Source organism: Neltuma alba, unplaced genomic scaffold, assembly GCF_004799145.2.
Source record: "Neltuma alba isolate B1F8T4 unplaced genomic scaffold, ASM479914v2 tig00005079_pilon, whole genome shotgun sequence".
NCBI lineage: Eukaryota > Viridiplantae > Streptophyta > Magnoliopsida > Fabales > Fabaceae > Neltuma > Neltuma alba.
The window spans coordinates 57,801-77,495 of record NW_021633970.1 but is presented as its reverse complement, the minus strand read 5'-3'; the positions used below and the strand labels follow the sequence as shown (position 1 = coordinate 77,495).

The 19,695-nt window shown below is 33.6% G+C and overlaps 1 protein-coding gene and 1 pseudogene across 1 annotated transcript; one reads left to right on the top strand and one right to left on the bottom strand.

Annotated features, from left to right (window-relative positions):
• Positions 1–463: 463 nt before the first annotated feature.
• Positions 464–2,146, bottom strand: LOC114746622 (autophagy-related protein 8i-like). The gene is made up of 5 exons (XM_028934850.1): positions 1,965–2,146; positions 1,754–1,809; positions 1,226–1,278; positions 735–853; positions 464–637 (listed from the first exon to the last, which is right to left on the bottom strand). Exons 1-5 carry the CDS (start codon positions 2,002–2,004, stop codon positions 549–551), a joined length of 357 nt encoding a protein of 118 aa, XP_028790683.1. The 5' UTR covers positions 2,005–2,146; the 3' UTR covers positions 464–548.
• Positions 1,316–14,112, top strand: LOC114746619 (S-adenosylmethionine synthase 2-like; annotated as a pseudogene).
• The last annotated feature ends 5,583 nt before the right edge of the window (positions 14,113–19,695 follow it).

Below are 19,695 nucleotides of genomic sequence, written 5' to 3'. Positions count from 1 at the left end.
GATAAACCATACATTGTATTCCTTTAATAATATGGCTCGCCTAGGACAATGCAGATTTACTCTATTGACTATTAATCAATAACGTCTTTAATAATATGGCTCACCTAGCATTTGCAACTAGCATGTGAAGTATTGACCCTGAGGCATGCGAAGGACGCGGCGCACTTCTGAGTAATTAAAATTCTCTTTTGCTAATTGCCGCTGCGCGTAACTTCCAACAGCAGCACTCCACTTCATGCATTTTGGTGTGGCTGTGATGGACTGTAGAGTTCTTACCATTATCATAATTGTAAATAAATTGTGAACTTCATTGAGATTACATTGAATAATAATTTACATGAGGGATTCTGGTGTCCAGTCGGACAAGTTTTTAGGTACACGTTGGCGTAGATATTTGAAATTGAATCTACATCTTGAGGACTAAACCCAAACCAAACTCCCTCAACACTAGACAACCATGTTGTAGTTTGTCAAGTCATAAGAGTTCGCTTTATTTACCAAATTGAATTCAAATACTTACAACAAGGATGACCGATCAGGCAACTAAACTAGCCAAATGTTTTCTCACTGCTGTAACACATGTAGAGAAATCCGTCATCATCCTTGTAAGCCTTGTAGACGGCATCCATGAGATTTGCTGTAATGAAGAGCCATGTAGATGACATGTTAGCACGACGAATGAAGAAAAAAAAGACTGATGAATCTGACAAGATTTAATGAAAAGATGCATTTACCAGTCTGAGGTAATGTGTTCTTGACAAATATAAACAATGCCTTCCCAGGAGGCAAATGTAGCCTGCTACTCAATATGTGTATGAATTGCCCAATAGACATGTCTCGAGGAACCAAATATCTACAGAAGGCAATGCATAAAAGAGATCAGGCCCTCCAACACAAAGGGGTGCTTAAACATATCAATAATCCAGTACATAATTTGAAACCTACTAAATGCATCATCACCAATCTCTAATACACCCCTAAAAAAAAGGTTTCAAGGGAATTAGGAGAACATGTTCTGGAATTATGGAAGAAAGAAAACTCAGGAAAAAGAAAGATCTATTTCAGATGATACTAGCAAATATTAGCCTGTAGCTTTGTACATGATTGATAAATGGACTGAATTGAAGCATACGCAAGTAACTGTTATGTTAATGCAAGTTATTAATTTAGCAGAACAAATACTGTCCTCCCAGAATATAAAGTCAACCATACAGCTAGAACCTACTTCTTCTTGTCCAATTCAGGCAGGTCTGTTCTAGAATACTTCTCAATTACTACCTGCAAGACATCCCACACGAAGAAAAATCAAAAGACTGCTCAAGGGTTGCTTTCATTCATATCGCATGATAAAAGTCAGAATTGTTTGTTCCAATCGCGCCCTTTTTAAATAATCATGATGCATAATATGCAAAACTTAGATCCATTATTGAATAATATTTTACTTTCCGTTTTTTAATGTCCTTAAGGAGGTTCACTCGCACCAAACACCGCCAAAGACTGCCAGCTGTTAAGATGTATAATAAAAATATAGGAAGAGGCTAGAAAGTGGGATGGAAAACGTTGAAATCAATCATTTTGGACAGCACTGCCGACACAAATTACCGGGAGAGAATTGAATATTATATTGGGAAAATGGGAATTATCGACTACCACCAAACAAGAAAACCGAAGATGAACTATTGTCCGGAAAAATACGAATTCAATTCGCTGAACATCAAACAAGAAAAGAGTCGTGAGTTATGAAAATTCTTACAGGTACTCGATCCGGATATTTTGCCGCGATACTCTGTGACTCCTTCAGACGTTCCTCTGCACCGAAAACAAGACAAATCAAACACGTAAATAATAATGCAAGATAATTGTACAGATTCGACAGAGAAAGCAAAACAGATTGGACAAAAACAAAAACAAAAACATAAAAAACAAAGAAGAAGAAGAAATTCATATTGTAAATGAAAACTCACCGAAAGTGTACTCATCCTTGAAGCACTTAATCTTCCCCATGTAAACCTTCCTGAACTCGGAGAAAGATGGAAAATGAGAGAAACTAATCCAAAAACGAGAGAAAGCTTTTCCAGAGAAAAACGAGCTGAGAATTGGGAGAAACTTTGACGGGGCTGACAACCTGGATTTATAAACGGAAATGAAACACTTTTCGTTTACGCAAGCGATTTTCTGGTTGCGTCCTTCCTCAGTTTTCTGTTTGGATAAAACAAAACAAGTCTTTGAACAATACCACACGTTAAGAACCGAACCAAAGGCCCGATGAAAGCCCATGTGGCTGTACAATTATGGGCCGACCCAATCTTCCCATGGTGGGCCGGTACTATTTCTTCAAGCTATGAATGGGCCCTCCTTCTCCCAGTGGTGGTTGGTGGTGACTTTTTTTTTTTTTTTGGTGATACAGTAGGAGCAAAATAAATTACATAAGGACTCTGCGAGGGAATTCCACCCCAGCACAGTCCTCTTTCAGAATCTCAATTACTTCACACGGTGGAGTGGACCATTCCTGCCTTCGGACTCTAATACTTCCACTCAGTGGTGACTATTTTGCTCACACGATGAGCAATAGTTTAGCTGCACGGTTAGGTGAGTTGTGACATAATAAAAATTATTTAAATGAGATCATAATTAAGGTAGGCCCAATAAAATGGACATAATTTTTGTATTGAGCCCACTCGATGGTATGTGTTACACAAGGATCCAATAAACGAGCCCCATCTTGTTTGTCGTTTTACGTGCGTTGGTGATGCGTGGTAGGTCACAATCGACTCCTACGACATCAAGGATCTGCTCCATGGCCCACTCTCAAATTACACTGGTCACTGCAAAAATTTTGCACACAAATTTTTCATATCTAATAATAATAATTGGACAGATCATAGGTATCACGCGTAATTCAAAACGTAAATGATTTTATTTGTCTTTTAAAATTTACCGCTGAGTTTTATAGATTTTATAACAGGGAAAATTCCAGGAGAAGAATCCTGAAATTATCATTTTTCAATTCAAACACATAAGAGTTGAAAATAATAGGAAAAAAAGTGGTGTTTAATCTAGTATTTTACGATATAGTTAAATGACTAAAATGTCTTTATATCAAAAAGTTTATTAACAAGTTTTGAATTGACAATAATAAGTGTTGAATGGCAAATGACAGGAAATTTTTTGACAATGACAAGTTTGACAGCATTTTTCTGAATATGATACAAGAGCATTTTGGTCATTTAACTATATTTACAAAATACCGGATCAAGTACCACTTCCTTCTTTTTCATTTTCAACTCTTAGATGCTCGATTTGGAATATTACATTCTCCAACTTCTTTATTTGCAATTTTCCCTTTATAATATAATGTTTATAATTTTCCAAGAAATAGATGATAAGTCATGTTGAAAACATGTGTGATAAGCATATAATTTTGTGTAAACCATATATCTGTGGATTGGAAAATTTGTCAATAAAGTGTATAAAAAGATTTGTATGTGAACATGATTTTAATGGAAGTTTCAGGAGGCATTCCAATTTTCAATTAACTAAAACATTATTGTGGGGTTGGTGGTGTTTGGTTATATGGTTGGCTTTATTAAGCACCCATTATGCTGATATTTAATTGTGGGGATGTTTAATGCGCTTGCGCTGAGGAAATTAATAGTAGTTTCCTGTAATTATTGTTTTCCCGATTTAACGTGTGACGGTGTGAGATATCTCACGTATTTTTGCAAGGATTCTATTTCGATTAGAATAAAATTAAGAATTGGAAAACAAATTCTCATTTATCATAGTGGTTTTTAAACTAGGTCAAGGTGCCCAGTGAGATCAATGAACCAGCCAATCAGCCCCTGGTCGATTTGATAATAGTTCTGGAGATTGATCGAATAAAATTTTATATATTTTATCTCATTAATAAGCCTGGAAGGATGATAGTATTGGTGATGTTTTATATATGAAAATTAATATATTTTTTATTTTAATAATATCATTACTTTCAAGATTATATATGAATATTTTTTATTTTTTAATTAAATTATATTATTTTTTCTGTGCTGCATAGGTTTTATCTTATTAGAAGCAATCATCTTCGAGACATTAAGAGGGTGTGTGGCATTCTCAAAACCACGGTTTCAGAAGTACTTTTCCGCAAAACGAGGTAACCTCCTCTACATATTTACTTCGTAATCCGTAAAAACACTTCTGAAACCATGGTTTGGTTTCTATCCAAACACCCCCTAAATGTAAACACTCCTTCCAATAAGAATTTGAACCTTGACTTATCATATTATGAAATACCAATACCCTTCCATTGGACCAAACCTCGTTGATAATTGTATTAGTTTAATTATAAGTGATTTTATCCTAGTATAATTCTAGTCGGAGTACAAACTCTTGAAGCATCGTTTCAGCTACATAAATAATCTCTCTGGATGGACTTTCATTTAACTCATTTTAAATAATTGGTTTTTCTAATAACAGAAATAATTGGTTTTCATATTATGCATAGTCAAGGATACTGAGACACAGGTTATGCGTGATCCACTATACAAGACGGCGTGAAGAATTTTGGGGAGCACCTTTCTGGTGAGAACAGCGAGAAGGAATGAGAACTGTTTCCCACTTTCCTTGCACTGTTTCGAAGATGCCAAACGCCGAACAAATTGGAAGGAAAAGGTACTTGAAACACTCCATATTTGATATAAATTTATTTTAAAAGTTTTGAGTCATAAGTACTAAGTACCTGAGTTTTTTTGGGGAGATAAGTATGTCTTCAAAGTTTAAAAATATGACAAATTTACTCTTAAAGTTAAAAATATTAATAATTAATGTCACTATTTTAACTGTTATTGTTGGTTTTTTAATAATAAAAGGTAAAATTGTTACGATTTCAAATTTTTAGGACAAATTTGTAACAACAAAAAATTTTCTCATGGCCAGCTTTTCGGAGTGAAAACTTCCACGGTAAATATGCACCTTAACTTTTTTAAATATATAATCCCTTAGATACTTATTATAAGTTTCAAATAATTAATTTATAAATAATGAACAGTTAATTAAAATTAGTTAAAAGTAATAAATACGATAAAAATATATTTTTATTTTTAAATATGCCTATATAATAAATGATAAAAATAATAAAAAGGAATATGTGGTGAAATATGACAAAAAAAGAGTATGAAAAATAAAAGAGAATAAATAATTAAAAATAAAATTAAAAAAATGCATTAAATATACAAATTCAAATTAAAGTTTATAAACAAAATTAGAGGGGGGGTGTTAAAAAACAAGGATTGGAGGGAGACAGGGAGCATTAAGGGTCCATTTGGCAAGGCTTAATTTGGGCTTAAAAGATGTTTTTTTTACTTATAAGCCCGATTGGCTGAAAGGTTGTGTTTGGCTGGGCTTAAAAAAAAAAAGCAACTTATATACTTTAAGCTCCAAAACGTGCGGTCTGTCTTAAGCTGAATTTTGTGGCTTATTTCCTTACCGTAGGAGCTTATTTTTTTTACCGTTGAATAGAGGGGGTCATTTTCACGCTGGGGCCTCTGTCATTTTTCGTTTGGCTGGTGAAGCTTTTTGCGAAGGCAAGGATCTAGGGCGCCTGGTTTCCCGAGAGCATCCGTAAGCCATATGGCCTGGCCCCACAACGTTTGAATAATGCTAATAATTAAGAAAACATCGTGCTTAACTTTTCGTTTGGAAAAATAGAAAATAAAAACCCCTAATATAAAAAATTATAATTTAGAATTTTTAATTTAAAAAATAGTAAATAAAGACCTGATTTTATATTATAAGTATAAAATTTTGATTAAATATCTGAAATACTTCTCAGACTATAGGAAATGACAAATTCAATTTAGCAATATAGGATTAAATTTTTATTTGTTATTTTTCAAGTTGAGAATATCAAATCGTAATTTTATATATTAATGGGTTTTTGTTTACTATTTTCTTTTTTTGTTTTACCCTTTTTTGCTTCTTTTTTATTTTTAATATTTTGCCCCCAAGGCACGAAAACAACCTGCATTCTCAGCCGAAAGAAAAAATCTTTGACTTGCTAAATTATTTTTTTCCCATTTTTTATTATTTATTAAAACTCATATCCATTTTGGTCATTTTACAACTAAACTTACTTTTACTCAATCATAATCCAAACAACTTTTCACCAATCTCACTTTTGCAAACGGGCTTTTCTGAACTCCAATCCAAACACAATTCAGCTTATCCAATTTAGCTTTTATCCCACTTCACTTATCCATAAGCTGCTTTTTCAATAAGCAGCTTTTCCAATCGCTCATCCAAACGGGCACTAAATCTTGCGGTGTTGGTGCAGGCAGTAGAGTTTGCACTGTCAAACAAAAAATGATATATTATCCTGAGTCCTTAATATAAAAGTTCGTTAACTAATTTAAATAAATTAAAGAAGTTAGTTATTTGTAATAAATATGTGTTATCTTTCTTAAAATATCCTTGCCAATCAAATGGAGTAGTTAAAATTATCATTATTACAAGGGCTATCTTGAATTGGTATCTTATATTTATAACCAAAATAAAAATCAAACAAATTTAAGATCAAAGATAGTATTATAAAAAAAATCATGATTTCACATGGTTGTGTACTTGTGCTTGATATATTGTAAATTAAAAGAATATTTGATAAAATATCCTATTCCCATAATCTAAAATTATATATCATATAGAGTTTGTGAAAAAAGAAATAATCTTGTTGATTTGAAATGGTGCAAATGGTCAATGACTTTATTCCTTTTGCATGACTATTTAAAATATATATTCTCAAACAGGCTTATCTTATTAAATAATATTTTATTCAAGAATTCTATCTTGACCGGGCTTATCTCAAACAGTGCAAACTCTACTGACTGGTGCAGGCAGTAGAGTTTGCACTGTCAAACAAAAAATGATATATTATCCTGAGTCCTTAATATAAAAGTTCGTTAACTAATTTAAATAAATTAAAGAAGTTAGTTATTTGTAATAAATATGTGTTATCTTTCTTAAAATATCCTTGCCAATCAAATGGATTGGTTAAAATTATCATTATTACAAGGGCTATCTTGAATTGGTATCTTATATTTATAATCAAAATAAAAATCAAACAAATTTAAGATCAAAGATAGTATTATAAAAAAAATCATGATTTCACATGGTTGTGTACTTGTGCTTGATATATTGTAAATTAAAAGAATATTTGATAAAATATCCTATTCCCATAATCTAAAATTATATATCATATAGAGTTTGTGAAAAAAGAAATAATCTTGTTGATTTGAAATGGTGCAAATGGTCAATGACTTTATTTCTTTTGCATGACTATTTAAAATATATATTCTCAAACAGGCTTATCTTATTAAATAATATTTTATTCAAGAATTCTATCTTGACCGGGCTATTTTGTTCAATTATGAAAGACATTTTTTCAAAACTTGCAGCAGTGGCATGCTCATAACGCCATCTATACGTTGGTATGATTAAATATCGGCTTCAATTCCATTCATGTATTCTATGGATTATACTAAGAAACAAGTCGTATTATTTATGATTTATGTTTTGATAAAAAAAATTATTTATGATTTATGAATATTACAATATGTCAATTTTTTTTACCTATTTTATACTCTTTTCATACTTAATATAAGATCTATTTATCTAATTTGAATAGATCAAAAAAAATAAAATAAATTACTTAATTATAACATGTGTGATTCAGTCTTCCTAAAATAATTCTTCTATAATATTAAATTATATATTAATTTAAAAATTAGATAAATTAATTTGAAAAGATATGATGAATACCAAAAGCAAAACTAATTAAGATTTTATATTTATGAAAAAAAAACCATTATACGTTTAGAGCATGAGGAGTACAATGTTATGTCCAAACTTTATGCTTCAGTTATTTTTCTTTAGCCAACATGCTTCAATTTTTTTTTTTATTATTATCATTATCATCAAAGTGCATGATAAGCCGTTGAACAATAATTGGTTTTTAATCACTTTAATTCAATGGTCAATGAAACAAAATTAATCACGTTCGGAACTTCACGTCATGTTAAATAATCCACCTTTCAGCATATGTTATTTGGTTCTTGTTTCGTACCTCACCTTTTGTGTTCTTTTAGGAATTAAAAACAACAACAACAAATCACGCCATTGCAGGGGAACAAATTGATACAAAACAGTCTTGAGTCCAAAAATCAAAAGTTAGTTGCAGAAATACAAAAAATGTAAATAGAATTAATATTTACGAATTATGTTAATAAAATAATATAAAATTTATCTTTTCAAATCTAAAATGTGTGAAATTTATCATCGCTACTTGAAAAAAAAAAAAAAAGTTGTAACTAATTCAAAATCGAAGGAGTTATTTACAATCCAATCATAATTTCACAAGAAATATCAATATGTTACAAAATACATTGACATATTTATTTATGAAAAAAAAAAAAGAGTGGGTCGGTTTTTTGTTTGATCATGTCTTTATAATTTCAAGTTATTTTAACAAGTGGCTGTAGTTTTTTTAATCACTTACTTTAAAAAACTATAAAGATCTGATTTTAAAAAAAGTTATGCGAACTAAATTAAAAATCAGGTGAAATTACAAGAACATAATAAAAAAATTACAAGAATCCAATTAAAAATCAAATAAAATTACATAAAATTTCAGATTAATTTTGTTAATTCTTTTTATTTATGTAACCTTAAAAGGTCATTTTCATGGGGTTTGGTTGGACGAGGACATTGTACCGCAGTTCACCAACCCACAAATAGCATCAGGATAAGTAATGGAAGAGTGGTCAAGCTTGGTAGGAATTTTCAATTTCATGCCTTCCATTTTCCAAACTTGCTGAGCTCACTATATATCCCTATACACATGTTTTAAACTCCTCCATAATTTTTTACACTTAATTATTTTTATACGCGTTTGATAATACCTTTTAAAAAATTTGAATACTCCCATGCACGAGAAAGCCAATCACATTGTGTAGTTTTTCCCCATCAATTGTAGGTTTTTTTGTTATTAATATATCCTTGAAGAAAAGTTTGATTTCATTCGTATATTTTAAGCAGGTTTAAATAAAATCAAATCTTTGCTGATGATTATTAATTTTGTTGTGAGTGTGATTATTTATATTCACAAATAGCTTCCTCATGTTTTTTATCACCTTTTTTTGTCATCCATATTTTTTTATCACTCTCAACAATTTTTTTTTCTCATTTAAAAAATGTGTACACTACATATTCTTTAGCCTTGTGATGTCCTCGGCCGCTTCACGTTAATTTTTCTTCACTAACAAAAATAAAACGAAACAGAAAATAAAGAAAGATGAAGGTCAACCACATATTTTATCTCACACACCACTAAACCAGATCGATATATTTAAAAAAAAAGAGAAAAAGCAAAAAACAAAAAGCTTTCACATATAAAGCTATTGCATGTGATTGATGGCCAAGGAAGAAAACAATTACTTGTGGTTTCCGTAACGAATTTATATTTTCTACCTTTTTGCATATAATTAAACAATTAAAGTTAAAAAAAAAATCGAAAGAGACCAGAAAAAATATGCTAAAGCCTAGGAGTTTTTATTTTTAGTCTTAAAAAAAAATTGGTGACTTAATTAATTGGCTTCTCAAAATCTTTGACTAAAAAACACCAGTTTTATTGGAATCGTGGATCGCCGGTATTATAATCGGCCAAGATTTGAACAAGCAGTTAAATAAACACATTTCGCTGAACAAATAATTTAGAAATCTTAAGTCAACTTAATTCTCCCGCCCAACTGTTGACTAGCATGTTTAATTATCATAAAATTTTACCAAATCAAAATGGTTCTTTCACGATAGTGGCGTCATGGTTTTGTTCCGCTAACACCTTAATCTGACCGGTGGACACCTAATCCTCAAACGTGACTCATTAGTTATTACTCTTTCAGTCCTGAATATAAGATTTATTTTATAATGTAAATTATACTCCTTCGGTCCTTAATATAAGACCCATTTAACTAATTTGATTAGATTAAGGAAGTTAGGTAAGTTAGTTAATTATAAGAAAAGTGACACATTTTTCCTAAAATACCATAATCATCTTTCTTAATACCCCTCTCCCTCTTTTACTTGATTATGGTTGAGAGAGTATTCACAGGGGTAATTTAGAGAAAATTGATAAATATGAGAAATGGCTCTTATATTTAGGACCAAAACCAACTCAAAAATTGGGTCCTATATTAAGGACCAGAGGAGTATTATAAAATGAGTCTTATATTTAGAACCAGATAAGTATTTATTAAGCAATATTCCCGTAGGTGCTGAATGAAAAGCTAATTGAAAAAATATTCTGATTCTAAATATCGTAGCATTAAAATTCAATCCAATTCGACCAATCTGGATCAGCGAATCAGTATTTTTACTTTTTTAGTGAATTCAGTTAAGAGTTTTGAATAAGTTCCTGCTTGTTAAACTTGAAACGACATGCTATAAAGAATGAAGAGGATCAGTAGCGACCCAGTATTTTAAGTTAAATAATTTTTTAATTTTTAAAGAATAGAATCAAATTTTTAGTGAGATCAAGTATATGATACTATTCTTACTTTCCCTCTAGAAAAGAGTACAGAATCAGAGTCTCCTTTTTTTGGTTTGGCATGAGGTTTACTCGCATAGCATCTCGATTTCCAAATTATTACTTCTTTTTCTTATTCTTATAGCTAGCTGACTAATTTGAATAGATTAAAAAAATTTGTTAAGTTAATTATTTATAATAAATAAGTACTTTTTTCTAAAATACCTTTATTAATTATGTGTATTAGTTATAACTACTATTTTATTGAACATTTAACATGTGTAATTATTACAAAAATTATCTTAAAAAAATAAATAAATATGAGAAATAAAATAAATTAAAAATCTTATATTTAGAATCAAATTAAAAATTAAACTAACTTTTATATTAAGAAATAGATCTAGCATAATGTTTGAAGCAAAAATTGTACACCCACTCTTGTCAAAGATTCACGGTGTTTTGCGCCTCAAACTTTTTTTTTGATACGAAATGATCGGTTTTTGCTTTGTCATTGATTTTTATTTATAATTATTAAAAGAAAAATATATCTTATGCTGCCCACATAAATTATGGCATAAATATTTTTAATCCTGACGTGCCTACCAATTTGGATATCATATTGGGTTGCTTTGCTTCCGAACGGTGGATTCCTTTTAAGAAGTTTGCATATGATTATTCTTGAATAATATTCTTTAATCTAAAAAAACTTGCGTCAATTGTCTTGACAAAAAAAGGCCGTGCTAACAAGTGGCATTAGAAAATAAAATAAAAATATAAATATAAAATATTAGGAGCTTTCAACAAGCGCACAAAAGAGATACAAGCTCTTAAATACAATTAATTGATATAAGATATGATATCATAAATGTTTTTTGGCCAAAAAAAAAGATATCATAAATGTTAAAAAGATATACTCATGCCCACAAAAAAAAGTTAAAGGGATATACATATATATACAATAAAATGAAATGGATTTGCGCTTTAGCCACACAAAAAAAAAAAAAAAAAAAAACAAGTCACAAAGAGCGAAGCCCATTTTTTAAATATTATATAATTTTTTTAAGTATATATAAATGAAAAGGGGAAAAGTTCATCTGATGTTTATTACAAAAGGTTGTTGCGGGGTAGAGTCAGAGCAAGCTGGGAAGAGTTCAATGACAACAAACGGAGGAGGAAGCAGGGGCTGGGGTAGGTGTGGTTGGAGGGAGGCGCGTGGACATAAAGGCGCGTGGGAGGACAGTCATCTCACCAACTGCAACGGACAGCTGAGATTCACTTGTAAGGAACGATCTCATCCGTTGGATCGAGATCGCACATGCCAGCGAGTGAATCTAGCCCTCTTCTCGCTGATGAGGGAAGCTTTTGAGTCTGAGTTGAAGCCACCCCTCCGGCTTCTTCCCCTATAAATAACGACCCCATTTCGTCGTTCCAACTCGCACCGCTTGAGCAGTCTTAACTCCAAGAGGTTCCTTCTGTTCAAGCTTCACTCCCCGTCTATTACCTCTCGAGGTATTCTGCCGATGCTATTTTAGATCTTGGGTTCTGGTTTAGGATTATGCGTTCCTGGGGTGGATTCCTTGGCATTTTCTCTCTCTGTGATCTCCAAATGAATCTGGGATTCTGTTTCTGTGTTCCTTCTGGGATTTGTCTGTAATTGAAGTTATAACCGCATTTCGTCTACTAGTTTCTCTGGAATTGTGGTTGCTCTCAGCCTTGTGAAGAAATACCCTCTCGGGCTTTTCAGATCTGGTTGGAGTTTATCTGTCAATTGCGTGTTCTTCTTCTAGGGAATGAGATTTGTCGGGTGAAATATGGGTTTTGCGTGCTTGTGTTCTGATTAGCTTCGAAGCTTGGCAGTCTGCATCTCATAATCAACAAGCCCTGTGATTATTCCTCATATAGGATAGTTTTTCCGGCCAGATTTGACGAATGATTAAGGTTTTAAACTTGCTAGAAAGTGGGATTTGGTGATTGTAGGTTTTCTAGTTGATTTTGGAGCCTTGCATGGTAGAGGGGAAATTTGTTTTATGCTTGATTTTGAACTTTTCCTCGGGCACTACTGACTGTTTTCCTTTCCATTGAATATAATTGTGCAGATATAAAGATGGCAACAGAAACCTTCCTATTTACATCTGAATCAGTGAATGAAGGACACCCAGACAAGCTCTGTGACCAGATCTCCGACGCCGTTCTCGATGCCTGCCTTGAGCAAGACCCAGACAGCAAAGTGGCTTGCGAGACATGCACCAAGACCAACATGGTCATGGTCTTCGGAGAGATCACCACCAAGGCTAACGTAGACTACGAGAAAATCGTCCGTGACACTTGCAGGAGCATCGGATTTGTCTCCGATGATGTTGGTCTCGATGCCGACAACTGCAAGGTCCTTGTTAACATTGAGCAACAGAGCCCTGATATTGCTCAGGGTGTCCACGGTCATCTCACCAAGAGGCCAGAGGACATCGGAGCTGGTGATCAAGGTCACATGTTTGGCTATGCCACCGACGAGACCCCTGAGCTCATGCCCCTGAGCCACGTCCTCGCCACAAAGCTCGGTGCCCGGCTCACCGAGGTTCGCAAGAACGGAACCTGCCCGTGGCTGAGGCCCGACGGAAAGACCCAAGTCACCGTGGAGTACTACAATGACAAGGGAGCCATGGTTCCTATCCGGGTCCACACCGTGCTCATCTCCACCCAGCACGACGAGACTGTTACAAACGACGAAATTGCAGCTGATCTCAAAGAGCATGTGATCAAGCCTGTGATCCCTGAGAAGTACCTCGACGAGAAGACCATCTTCCACCTCAACCCATCAGGCCGTTTCGTCATCGGAGGTCCGCACGGCGATGCTGGTCTCACCGGCCGGAAGATCATCATTGACACCTACGGTGGATGGGGTGCCCACGGTGGTGGTGCCTTCTCAGGGAAGGACCCAACCAAGGTGGACAGGAGTGGAGCCTACATTGTGAGGCAGGCCGCTAAGAGCATAGTCGCTAATGGACTTGCCAGAAGGTGCCTCGTGCAAGTGTCATACGCCATTGGTGTGCCAGAGCCATTGTCTGTGTTTGTTGAGTCTTATGGCACAGGGAAGATCCCAGACAAGGAGATTTTGAAGATTGTGAAGGAGAACTTCGATTTCAGGCCAGGGATGATCTCCATCAACCTTGACCTCAGGAGGGGTGGAAATGGAAGGTTCTTGAAGACTGCTGCTTATGGACACTTGGTAGGGATGACACAGACTTCACATGGGAGACAGTGAAGCCGCTCAAGTGGGAGAAAGTTCCAGCTTAAGTGTGTGAGATCAAGTTTTGGCCCTCCCCAGACTGTCACTCCATAGTTTCTGTCTGTCTATCACTTTACTCCCTTTCTGTTCTGTGCTTTTCTTATTTACTCCCCCCCTTTTTTCACGTGTTCTTATTCTATGTTCTCTTCAAAAGATACAATTTTAATTTTTTTTAGATGATGCACCAAGATGTACTCTCAGATTGTATGCCTGATTGTGTAATAATATGAAATCAGAGAGAGTTTACGATTTAGTATAAGCCGCGTTGTTGTCGGTGAGTCTTTAACCGCTTGGAAGTTACAAGTTAGAACTCCAATATGCGCTGTACCTTGTTGGGCTGGAGCGTTGCCGCGTTGATTGATACCGTCCCTTAGCGGTGAATCAAGATTGGGATATTCTGAAGTCAGTAGGTTCAATTTACCAAACACAACAAAACAAAGCGGCATTACACCCTCCAATTCATTTACCAAGTGCCACGTGCCACTTCCTTCTTAAATTACCGTGAGAAGCAAGCAAGTATTGCTGGCCCAAGGAGGAGGACTGAATGCAGCCATAGTAAAAAGTTAGATATGCCAACAATCCCGTAGATCAATGACATAAAACTCTTCATAAATAAAAACTTAGGGATTTCATCCGCTTATAATTTCATGTTGTCGTAATGAACAAAAAAGCTATACTGTTAATATGAAGTATTTTATATCTGGAAAACTCAACTCATATAAATTTTTATTCACTGAAAAAACAAAGGCTACAAGCCAAGTTTAGAAGGCTGGATTTTAAAAGGTTTAAATGTCTAAAACTTTTAACTGGTTATGTAAATGGAATGGGAAGTTGCTTTTAAAAAAATTGGATTGATACTTGTTTGGGATCACAATTGAATATCCCAAAAGTATTTATTTATGTTAATAGAAACAAAATTTTTCTCACATATTTAATTTATCTCAAAATAAAAAGAACTCCCTAGTATAATGAAAATGGCATATGTTAATGACTAAGGGTCCAAAATGCATCATGGCACTTGATATGACCGTTGGATTAATTGGATGGTGAGACGATGCTCACTGTTTCTGATCAATTGAATTCATTGTCCTGAGATTCATGTCGGTGATACCATAATGGGAGTGCAAGTGCCATGAATAGGATGGTGGCCTTAAATCCAGCACAAGTTCAGGAAGTGCGCTCAGTATGTGTAGTTTGAGGATAGACGAGCTTGGTGGGCATTAATGTCTTGTCCCACATCTTCATGCGTTACTTCATTTTCTTTCTTTTTTAATTTTTGACTCTCTTGCAGACATATTTTCCCAATTATGGTTTCAAACAACGCGTAATTTGTCTTCTCCTAAATTTCAAATCTTCCAAACGTATTCTTGGTAGAATAGGACTCTTAAAAAACAAACCAAAATGAATACGGAAGTTAGATAAAGAGGAACTCTGACTTGGAATATGAAAAATGAAAACCACATGAAGGTGCTAGGAAATACAAATAATCACTTAAAGGTATGTTTGGCTCAATGAGGGAAGGGGAGGGGAAGGATTTTAATGAAGGGAAGGGGAGTGGAAGGATTTTAATATTATCTTGTTTGGATTTATAAAAAAAGAGGGGAGGGGAGGAAAAAATATTTTAATATGAACAATTTTGCTCTTATTTTATTTAAGGCGTGGGCATAATGGTCATAACATGACAAAATATAGACATAATAGTTACAACATGACAAAATATGGGCATAATGGTCATAATATGACAAAATATTGCCCTTTCCCTCCAAATCCTCTCAATTTTGGAGGGAAGGTTGAGGAGTGGAGGGGAGGGGAAATTTTAAAAAATTTTCCCTCCCCTCCTTAAATTTGTGTGTTGCCAAACAAGGGGAAATGATTCAAATCCCTCCCCTTCCCTCCCCTCCCTCCCAAATCCCTCATACCAAACACACCCTTAGGGTTTTCCTTCCTCTAGCATCTACCATAATTCATAATCATTAAAATTCCCTCCAACCAAACAAGACGTCGCTGAAATCCCTTCCTTTTGTTGATCCAAATAAGGAGTCAGTCGGGGAAAAAAAAAAAGAAATTCTACATCTGATTCTTAATATAAGATCTGATTCACTAATTTAAAAAAATTAAGAAAGTTAAAAAAATTATTTAATTATAATATATATTAGATGATCTTTCCTAAATACTTATGTGTATTATTAGATTATAAATTTGTTTATAAATTGAACAAATTAATTTTAAGAAATGATAAATATAATACTTTAAAGTCATTTATTTAATTTCCTTAATCTCTTTAAATTAGTCAACTAAATTCTATACCAAGTATCGGAGTGAGCATGTCATCATCCACTTTTTAAGGTTGTTGCCACCACTTTAGAGATTTTTATGTTGTTTTAAAAGTAAACTTCATAGTAAGGTTCTTAAAGTTTAATTATAATTTTCAAAACGCTTAATCAAAGCAAGTTAATAATTAGGATGGCAACAAAAAAAAAAATCCACTTTTTAAGGTTGTTGCCACCACTCTAGAGATTTTTATGTTTTTTTAAAAGTAAACTTCATAGTGGATGCATCGATGGGCAGTTATGGACAGTTAAAGTTGGGATTATCATCCGCGTGGCAGCCCCTCGCTCTCTGATCCTGGGCCTAATGATCCATCTATTTTCCTCCTTTGTCTTCATTTGCCCAAAAAGGGGGACGGGAGAAAACATCAGTGCATGTACCGTCTCCATTACAAAAATAAAGCAGACCCTTTGTCCTCTACTTGGGTCCAGTCTAACTATCACGCTCGTCTGGATGGCAATTATACGCACTTACAGACACGTTTAATTTAAATCAAGATAAAATTCTTTTTATATATTTATATCATATTTTGTAAATTATGATTAACAAGCTACTTATATCAAGCCATAAAACTTTGCCTCCCTACAAAATTATGATTCTTGGGGGCATTTTCAGCTACAACTAGGAAATACAGAGTCACGACTCGTGAGAGCTAAAGTCAGATCAGCCTTACAATGTTGCCAAGCATGGCCTGCTGATGCTGGTCGGGTTCTTTCTCGCAAACTCACATTTTGCTTCTCAATCAAAATAGAAAGCTTAAAAATCAGCTTGCATATGCGTTGGCCAAGGGAGGTTTATCTATCCTCTCTTTTTGCTTCTTGTACTCCTCATCTGAGGACCTTGTTTGATATTGAGTGTTTGGGATTTAGTCCCCATTAGGTTGTGCTAGCTTTTACAGGCTCTAGCCTTCTAGTTTACCCAAAAAAAAAAAAAAAAAGCTTAACGCCTTATTTATATCCCATTCAAACGCAAGCCGCTTCTTCATCTTATCTTTTTTTTTCCGTACACTTAACACTTTATCTTATTTTTAGTGCGTTCAACACTTTAAAGATTATGATACTAAATCTAACTAGAAAAATAACATATACAACAAGAAAATAAGATCAAGATGTCGATGCATTATATTAAAGATTAGTGTATTAAGCAAATTTGAGAAATAAGATCAAAATACTCGACACACTTTTACGGATTTGAATCCCAAAAAACACTATTAAAAAGACCTTCAATGCTTCTTACCTAATAAGAATTAGTTTCAAGTTCAAAATAATTTAAAATATTATATGCTTCACCCACACCAAAAAAAAAATCCCATTCAAATACTTGCACATTACGCTATATTAGTCTCTTCAAGAATATTGTAACTTTAAAAAAAATAAAATAATTGGCTTTTTATGTCACTCTCCTATAAGGACACTAATATCTTTTAGAATATAAATTGATATTGGCCCATGCATGAGTCAGGAAAGTTGATGCATTGTTTTTCTCAGTATCCAAACAGGTGGAGCTACTGAAACCTTACATTCGGATTTACAAGAAGCAATAAGCAAAAAGAGCATAATTGATATTTGTTTTGCTCAGAAAATTATGAAAATTTTCTCGCCTTTTTCTTTGGAGACGATTTTTCTCAGATGCCCATAATTTTTGTGCCACTTGTACGTATCTGGGAGTCCCTAATCTGCACGACTGGACCGCTACCATCATCTATCACCTCCATAATATGTTGGCATCATTATAGTATTTGATCTAATATAATTAATTAATTAATCATCCAAACCATCACTTCTTTGACCCAAACAATTCGATTGAGCCGGCCAGCGACCTTGAATCAAAACAAAAACATGATTCTTTTTCATTTTTCATTGAATGTTAAATTGATTATAATTAAATCGATATATGTGTATGCTTTATACTAAAATATCTAGATATTATTATATACTTCTTCTTTTACTAGCACCTATTAATAATTTTATGTAAATTAATAAAGTTGGCTAAAATTACACTCAATAGAAGTAAGGGAATTTAGTTCATTAATCTCAAAATTATCATTAGCTGTTAAGCATCAAACTGGGAGGAAAACATGGGGAAAAAAACTGAAGAATTTAAAATGCCGTTCTCCCAAGTGTATATTGGGTCGTAGCCCATACCTGAAGTAGGCCAATTGGGAGGATCGGCCTGCAATTTAAAATGAAGAATCATTTATTACATTTTTCTGGGAGACTTTAATAATGAATATATGACCAACAAGAATTGGGTTTAGTAAGATGAGCTAACATATCAAAATATAGCGAATTTAAATTTAAATTTTCGTTAAGAGAAGTGTCCATATTTAACATCTAATATCTAGAACATGATTGTCTCTAGTAGGAGGATACCCGTGTCGTCTCAAAAAAAGGCAAAAAGAGAAAATGAACACATGAAAATGAATGAATATTGTGCTTTTAACAAATCTCCTGTTGGGGTACACTCGACAAAAGGACTCAATGAGGGAAACATAACACATGCCTTTGGCAAGTTTCTTGAACACGGTAATTACTAAGTCTCAATACCTTCATGGTATTGTCCACCACACAAGGAGCAAAAGGAATCTCCCACCACCATGTTCATCAAACCTCGTGATCGTAAAAATACTATCAAGATCTACCAAATCTGGCTTGCATGGTGGCAAAATGCGTAAAAACAAAGAAATAAATAAAAGATAATGCTTTGATGTTAGCAAATTGCATAAAATATGTTGTCCCTCTCAAGGGAAATCCTACAGACAAACGGCATCCATGGGGAAAGGAATGCTTTAACTTTCTCTACCGTGGTCAAGAACCAGCTTTGGTGAACAAAGCTTCGGGGATTCTATTTGTTGTCAAATGATTCCTTTCGAAACAAATCCGCAGGCCCATTCATTTTTTCATTTTCAAAAGGAATTTCAACATTTCATCTGATCATTGACAGGTTATTTCGACCAACGTCTTGTAGCCGTCTTTCTCATTGCCTTTCCATTTGCTCACGCATTTTTAATTTTACATATTGCATAATGCAGATTGCTCCTTCAAGCAGTGTGTTGCTCAGAATCTTCATGCACGACTTTGATATCTTTTTATCTCATAAAAAATTTCCTTGTATGCCATGAAATTTTCATTAACGCCGCACCACAAGACATGGTCACTGATTTCCCAGTCAAAGGCAGAATTAGTTGTACAATTCAGCCCATGAATCATCTTAAAACAAAAGTTAATACTATCTCATGTTCTTCATATAAAAGCTAGTTAAGAGTTGAATTTGATCCTAGATATAATTTATTTTGTCTTTCAAATTTATAATATATATTTTTTAAATATCCTTATTGATTGTAAGGAGTTTCACTAATACATAATTCAAATGCATATGATTAAAGAAGATGGTTGAGAAAATTCAGCATACATAGATCACAATTAACCAACTTAACTCATTTTCTTAATATTCTCAAATTAGTTATATAGTTCTTTAGAAATAACTAGCATATTTAGTTGAGGAACTTACTGTA